Source organism: Anopheles bellator, chromosome 2 (genome assembly GCF_943735745.2).
Source record: "Anopheles bellator chromosome 2, idAnoBellAS_SP24_06.2, whole genome shotgun sequence".
NCBI classification, from domain to species: Eukaryota; Metazoa; Arthropoda; class Insecta; order Diptera; family Culicidae; genus Anopheles; species Anopheles bellator.
The window spans coordinates 62,242,030-62,248,916 of NC_071286.1; the positions used below are offsets into that span (position 1 = coordinate 62,242,030).

Here is a 6,887-nt window from a genome sequence, read left to right on the forward strand (position 1 = left end):
TAGGTGCACGGTGGTTTTCGTACCGATTCGCCACCGGTGCAAAACTTTGAAGAACGAGTGTGCGCTTTGAGCAATCCCAAAACCGATCCTCCTAATCGCAACGGTATCTTTCTTCAGCAGGCTTCCTGCCGTGGGATCCACTCTTCCACCGTGGCCCAAAATCCGGTAAGTTCGGTGTGAAGGACAGCTGGTCCGAGTTTGTTTATGAGCGGTATCGGTATTGGTGTCCTCTAGCGATCGAGCTCGAAGGAAGGTCGTATCACTTGCACACTGATTCCCGGCGATGGCGTAGGCCCGGAACTGGTCTACTCGGTGCAGGAGGTGTTCAAGGCGGCGGATGTGCCGGTCGATTTCGAGACGTTCTTCCTTTCGGAGGTAAACCCAACGCTGAGCGCCCCGCTCGACGATGTCGTCCGGTCGATCAACAAGAATAAGGTGTGTCTGAAGGGTATCCTTGCGACGCCCGACTTCAGTCGCACGGGTGAGCTGGAAACGCTCAACATGAAGCTACGCAATGAGCTTGATCTGTATGCGAACGTCGTACATGTGGTGAGCCTGGAGGGAGTCAACACGCGGCACAAGGGCATTGATACGGTCGTCATTCGTGAGCAAACGGAGGGCGAATACTCGGCGCTGGAGCACGAAACCATACCGGGTGTGATCGAATGCCTGAAGGTCATTACGGGCCAGAAGTCGGCGCGCATCGCCAAATTCGCGTTCGACTACGCCACGAAGCATAACCGCAAGAAGGTGACATGCGTGCACAAGGCCAATATCATGAAGCTCGGTGACGGTTTGTTCCTCAAGAAATGTGAACAGGTAAGCCCCGACTTGTAAGTTTTACAGGACTGTCTTCTAACGTTCATTTTATCTTATGTCCAGATTGGAAAGCTGTATCCAAGGATCCAGTTCGAGAAGATGATCGTAGACAATACGACCATGCAATTGGTCAGCAATCCGAACCAGTTCGATGTTATGGTCGCACCAAACCTGTACGGTAATATCATCGATAACCTGGCTTCTGGATTGGTCGGTGGGGCCGGTGTTGTTGCCGGTGCCTCCTACTCTGCCGAACATGCCGTCTTTGAGCCGGTGAGTACTCTCTCACGAGCATCTTTATCCTTGGCAAACGATAACAAAAGCATTTTAACGTCGACAGGGAGCACGTCACACGTTTGCGGAAGGTGTGGGCAAAAACATTGCCAATCCGACAGCCATGCTGCTGTGCTCGTCGAAGATGTTGCGCCATGTTAACTTGCTACCGTACAGCCAGATGATTTTCCAGGCGGTACAGAATGTGCTGCGCTCCGGCAAGATTCGGACCAAGGATCTCGGTGGCCAGAACACTACCAACGAGTTCACTCAAGCCGTCATCCACAATCTCCGATAAACAATGCCCGCTATTAGCAAGACTTTTCAAGGCCCTAGTCCGGATAAAGCTGCCTATAAAATACGGCCGGAACAAGGATGTAAGGTAGTGGTTTCCTAAGGACGAACCAACGACATTCTGTTTTAGGAACCAAATTATGCTTTTTTTCTCTCCGAGTCTGAGTTTCTCGAGAATCCTGCGGAGTCACAGTACTTTTCTATTTCTTATCAGTTCCATAAATTTTCTTTTCTTTAGCTTCGATAATTTATTCTATTTCGAGTCTAGCTTCATGAAGCCTCTCTGACCGATCCCACACAAAAATGAATGCATAGTGTTGTTGATAGTGTTTAATTAGTCGAGATGTTTTTAAAACGAAACCTCAAATCTTATTTATTTAAACCTACCAAAGGAGTGAAGGATACGTCGTCGATCGATTTTATGATGCCATCGAAATGAAACAGTAAAAGTTGAGTATCAAAAGCATAAAACCTCACGCGAAGCAAATGATACCGCTAATGAACTGGAAATCAACAAAAACGAAATTTTCCTGTGTCCGTGTTACCGAATAATCTTGAAAGAATTTAAATCCCTCTTCGGACGATGCTAATTTTGTAATATCCAATACCTCTCGAAATGGTAGCACTCGGCTGTAGCTCCTGTATCCTTGCTGGACGACAATAAACAACTTAGTCAGCCCTCGGCCATACACGACTCTAATGGTCTAATGTCTATTCTCCACGCGTTATTTTTTTGCCTTTGGTTTTGCGAGCTCCTGTACACGATCGCTAGCCTTCGCTTTGAGTGCATTTGGTTCCACTGTGAACGGATTGTCTCGGTATTCGTTGTTCACCTTTGTGTAGCGTTTCGGCACGGCCAACTCTAACAGTCGATCCGAGGCTTGCATTTTCAAGACACTCTCCGGTATGCGTGTGTCTTCCACTTGTATTCCTTTCGCTCGCCGACGCCGTTCGATGGGTTCGGCAAGCTTCAACACATGTTCCGATGCGGTTGCCTTCAGGGCGGCTGGTTTCACGGATGGAATCTTTTTCAGATTAGCAAGTTCTTTCTTGGTTATCTTTCTTCGCGTATATCTGGGTGCTGCCAGACTTTCGAGCCGCACTAGAAGCACGGTCAGCGGTTTCTGTTTTCGCTTTTCCCTACACGGAGCGGGAAGCTTTTTCGGTAGTGCATTCAATTCCAACCAATCCTTGTGTCTTTGCCAGTCGTCCGGGGACATGAATTTAGCATCACGAATTTTCGGAAGTTCCACGCCCGCCAGCTGTGAGTAAATGGTGAGGGAACTTTGCTTCATCTTTTTCTTCAACTGTTCCTGCCGCCATCGCTCTAACAGTTGTCGGTATTCCTGGTGAACGGCGATCAGATTCCGGACACGCGGTAAGGCCAACTGCTGGATGCGTCTCGAAGCATATGGTTCTTTATACGAACGGACAATTTCGGTCTCTTGCCTTCGAGGCACTACCGCGTGGCGAGAAAACTTGGTGCGAACCCACCGTGGATGAGCCAAGTAGCGGATCCTTCGAGTGGTTTTGTAGCGCTTCGGTTTACTGAACAACCCATCGGATTGCTGACGAAGGTGGTCTCCCACCGGGCAGTTACAGGGTGTATAGAGAAAATAATTTGGCGCAGGTTTCGAAAATGAACTGGGACAAGTAATACAATCCGAAAAATAACTGACAGCCATTTTTTTAGAAGCTCGACCTTATCTTCTTAACACCGTCTTTCGGACAATCGCAAAATCAAACCGGAGTAGCAAACTAATGAAATGCAATGTCTGCTAAGATGTGTGCATTATAAAATCAAAGTGCTCTTTGTTAGAGCAAAAGACTACATCTGGTTGACTTAATAAGGTTTATAGAAGACGCAGTGCATTGCTAGTGTGGTAAATAATAAGAGTACATCTTTTATTACAAAAATCCGATACATTAACAAAAAGGAAAACACCAAACTTGACTAAAGTGTAACATTGCGCACTAGACAGGAGTGAACACAAAAAAGAAAACATCAGAGCCGGAGCACAGGTGACGGAGTTTAAACGCAATTAATGTTCCAGAAAATTGGAGCACCAGAGCTACATGAAAAGCGCGTCTTGAAACTTAATCTAAGGTCCGTTTTTTTTTATAATAATGGGGATGAATGCCGCTGTTTTTTGGGGGAACGATTTAGTGAGCATTTTCACTTGCTTGGGTAAAACTTCTTCGATGAATCGTTGGCCATATCGAGCAACGTTTGGGCAGGCACGAAGGGTGCACCATAAAGATCAGCAAACGAGCGCATCTTGTCCACCAAGCGACCGGCACCATACTGGTCAACCCAGCGGAATGGCCCACCAGTAAATGGTGGGAAACCCAGACCGAACACAGCACCGACATCACCCTCCAGCGGACTGTCGAGAATTTTCTCCTCCAAGCACAGGACGGCTTCGTTGACAAAGCGTGAAACCATTCGAAGCTGCATGTCCTCGACCGAGTTTGCGCCACGGGACTGCAGGGCATACTTTTGCTTCAGGATAGACATCGCTCCCTGGTTCACCTCACGGTTCTTGCTGTTGCTGCTCGAGTACACGAACACACCTTTGCCCGATTTGCGGCCCATGTAACCGGCCTTAACAAGGTCGTCCATGACGCCCAAATTGCCACCGCTGAAGCGATCACCGAAAGCCTTCGCCAAATCGACGGCAATGTGCGCTCCGACATCAATACCGACCTCATCGGCCAACGTAGCCGCACCGACCGGGAAACCGAACGACTTAGTCATCTTGTCTAGGTCCTTTGGATCGACGCCTTCTTGTAGGAGTCTGAAAAGCATAATTAAAGGAATGCGTTAGAGAGTAGTCTTAAACGTAGTTCATAGTTGCTCCATTACCTGATCGCTTCCGAGAGCATCGTCGAAAGGATGCGTGTAGTGTAGAAGCCGGGACCATCGTCAACGGTAATGACTACCTTACCCTGCTGCAGACCAACTTCGACGGCTGCCGCGGCCGTCTCCTTCGAAGTGCCCGGATGCGTGATGATCTCCAGCAGTTGCATCTTGTCAACCGGTGAGAAGTAGTGCATGCCTACCACATTTTCTGGCCGCGAGCTTCCGGCCGCAATCTTCGTGATTGGGATGGCCGACGTGTTCGTGGCGATAATACAGTGCTTCGGGACGACTTGTTCCAGCTCCTTGATGACGCGATGCTTAATATCGATGTTCTCAAACACGGCCTCGATCACGATGTCCGTGTTCTTAAACTGTTCGTAGCTTAACGTTGGGTTCAGGTTCGAAAGAATTTGATCACGTTCGAGACCGCTGATGCGCTTACGCTTGATTGCGTTCTGTAGACCAGTTTGGATCTGTCCAACGCCACGTCCGAGACCAGCTTCGGTCGTATCTTTCATGACCACATGGTAGCCCTTGTCGATGCTGACCTGTACGATACCGGCACCCATCAGGCCGGCTCCGAGAACTCCAACCTGCAAAGAAAGTGCAAACGTGAGAATCAGATAGCCAGGAGCACAGAAAGCAGCTTACCGTTTTCGGAGGGTTTGCCGGTTTACCGAAACGATTCTTCTTGCATTCGGTTTGTCCGCGGAACAGTCCGATCAGGCCCTTGGATTGTGGTGTCTGCGAAAGCTCGCCGAACCCTTTTCGCTCGGCCTCGTAGCCAGCCTCCTGTCCCTTATCCACACCAACACGGATCACGTCCAAGATCTGAAAACAAACCAGTGAGCTTTCCAGGTTTCGTCGTTCACCTTTCACCATCCTACCTTGAGCGGTGCAGGGTACAGTCCGCCGGATAACTTCATCACCTGTTCGCGTGCCTTCGCAAACACCTTATTCTTCACCCATTCGATGCCGAACGCGAACTCGGTCAACTTATTGACGAGTCCCGTTTTCTGTCGGCTCACTTTCAGCTTCTCCGACGCCAGGTCTTTGGCCACTTGAATGGCAACTTGTTCAAGGTACTCGAGCGTGTTTTGTTCCGCCGGTTTCAAACCCGGACCGAGGGGATTCACCAGCAGATCCACGATGCCCAGCTTCTTCGCTTTGTCTGCTTTCACCGACTTGCCGGTCAGGGCTAGGTCGAGGGCGGTGGGAATGGATGTCAGCTTCGGCAACCGTTGGGTACCGCCGGCTCCGGGAAGCAGTCCCAGCATCACCTCCGGTAGGCCCAGCACCGTTTTTTTGTCTTTCAGTGCCACTCGGTACTGGCAAGCGAGCGCAAGTTCGAGCCCACCACCCAGGCAAACCCCATTGATCGCAGCTACGACCGGTTTACGGGATTTTTCTAACTTGGCAAATTGAATTTGGCCCTCGTGCGAGACGCGTGTTGCCGCCTCCACCGATTTGCACTTCTCCAGCATCGTGATGTCGGCACCGGCCACAAAGCAGCCCGGTTTGCCCGAGATCAGTACGGCCGAGCTGACGGCCGGGTTGGTTTCAACCTCGCGAAGGACTGCATCGAACTCGGTCTGCACCTCCTCGTTCAGCGAGTTCACCTTTACACCCGGCGAGTCCATCGTGATGACCAGCACGTTGTCTACGACCCGGGTTTTGATGTGTTTGCTGGTGACCGGCGCCGTGGCCATCATCCGGACCGCCATTTGCGATTGATGAGCTGAAGAGAGAATCGAAAAGTGAGCTTCGCTTAGAATTAAGGTTTGAAAATTGATAGCGATTCGGCAACCCGTGTCCGGGCCAAATCGGGACCGCAATCTGTGTTATCTGTTACAGTCGGGGCTAGGAAACGGGAGGATTGTTGTGAAAAAATAACGTTGTCTGATTTCATAACGAACCATCTTCCTTCCCCGTTTGGTTATCAGCTGCAAAGCGGCTGCCGATGGTTACGCATACGAACGGTCGTGTCCGGGGTGTGTGTGTATTGAGTAACAAGCGAGTCATGTATTGCAATATCGGCGCCGTCACCGACGGGCCAAAGTCCACCGCGACGATCCGGCGGAGATTAACTGAAGATCGCGGGTGTTTGGGGTCGGTGGAGGATAAAATGCCACGACAAAGTTTACGGACGCCAATCCCTGCTCCCCGTGCTCTTACCCTTCAGTTGAAGCGCCCGTCCAAAGGTCACGTTTCGTTGCAGTGCTGCACCGATCAGTCTTACGCTGGCCATCTTTCGATTGCTGCCTTCTCTCCTGATTGTCGTTTCACCTGAAGACGAAAGGGAGTCCGTGTTAGAGCACTCATTGCTTATTAACTGTTTTGCTTGTTGGCCACTTACAGAAACTCAAAAGAACATAAATAAAATATCACTGCGCCGACAAAAACCCGTCTTGTGTTCCCCGTTGGCTGGCGATGAAATTGTGAAATTTTGGTGCCGTAGAAATGTCAGAAGAAGACAGCCCAAGTTACGAATAACATCGCCGCAAATAACATCGCCACGGTTGAAGTTACGATTTTAGCCATATTTTCATGCATGAGCAGAAAGAGCCATAAAGATCGAGCCAGTGGTTCCCAAACCGTTTTGCACAACTTCGATTATCATGTTTGAAGCGTTCTTGAG

The 6,887-nt window shown here is 49.8% G+C and overlaps 3 protein-coding genes across 4 annotated transcripts in view; 1 reads left to right on the plus strand and 2 right to left on the minus strand.

The window, feature by feature from the left end:
- Positions 1-2,080, plus strand: part of LOC131211932 (isocitrate dehydrogenase [NAD] subunit beta, mitochondrial) — a 2,295-nt gene extending 215 nt beyond the window's left edge. Inside the window, exons 2-5 of one of the 2 annotated variants that reach the window (XM_058205619.1) lie at positions 118-165; positions 235-819; positions 883-1,092; positions 1,160-2,080. In XM_058205619.1, the coding sequence (XP_058061602.1) occupies positions 118-165; positions 235-819; positions 883-1,092; positions 1,160-1,390 (1,074 nt within the window). In that variant the 3' untranslated portion in view covers positions 1,391-2,080. The remainder of the gene's footprint in view (positions 1-117; positions 166-234; positions 820-882; positions 1,093-1,159) is intronic. The other variant, XM_058205620.1, reaches the window with a different exon arrangement.
- LOC131211934 (testicular haploid expressed gene protein-like) lies at positions 1,172-3,166 on the minus strand. Its single transcript, XM_058205621.1, has one exon. It carries the CDS (start codon positions 3,069-3,071, stop codon positions 2,112-2,114), a length of 960 nt encoding a protein of 319 aa, XP_058061604.1. The 5' UTR covers positions 3,072-3,166; the 3' UTR covers positions 1,172-2,111.
- Positions 3,167-3,262: 96 nt separating this feature from the next.
- On the minus strand, positions 3,263-6,686 carry LOC131211931 (trifunctional enzyme subunit alpha, mitochondrial). Its single transcript, XM_058205618.1, has 6 exons — positions 6,606-6,686; positions 6,425-6,535; positions 5,137-5,987; positions 4,901-5,080; positions 4,253-4,842; positions 3,263-4,184 (listed from the first exon to the last, which is right to left on the minus strand). The coding sequence occupies exons 2-6, from the start codon at positions 6,495-6,497 to the stop codon at positions 3,563-3,565; spliced, it is 2,316 nt and encodes a 771-aa protein (XP_058061601.1). The 5' UTR covers positions 6,498-6,535; positions 6,606-6,686; the 3' UTR covers positions 3,263-3,562.
- Between the last annotated feature and the right edge of the window lie 201 nt (positions 6,687-6,887).

What these genes read in the sequence shown, in the direction of transcription:
- LOC131211934 (XM_058205621.1), bottom strand. Translation starts at nt 3,071, where the DNA reads ATGGCTGTCAGTTATTTTTCGGATTGTATTACTTGTCCCAGTTCATTT.
- LOC131211931 (XM_058205618.1), bottom strand. Translation starts at nt 6,497, where the DNA reads ATGGCCAGCGTAAGACTGATCGGTGCAGCACTGCAACGAAACGTGACC. An exon ending in ACGGGCGCTTCAACTGAAGG is followed by an intron (nt 5,988 to 6,424) that starts GTAAGAGCACGG and finishes TTCTCTCTTCAG; the next exon opens with CTCATCAATCGCAAATGGCG. An exon ending in ATGCTCTCGGAAGCGATCAG is followed by an intron (nt 4,185 to 4,252) that starts GTAATGGAGCAA and finishes TATGCTTTTCAG; the next exon opens with ACTCCTACAAGAAGGCGTCG.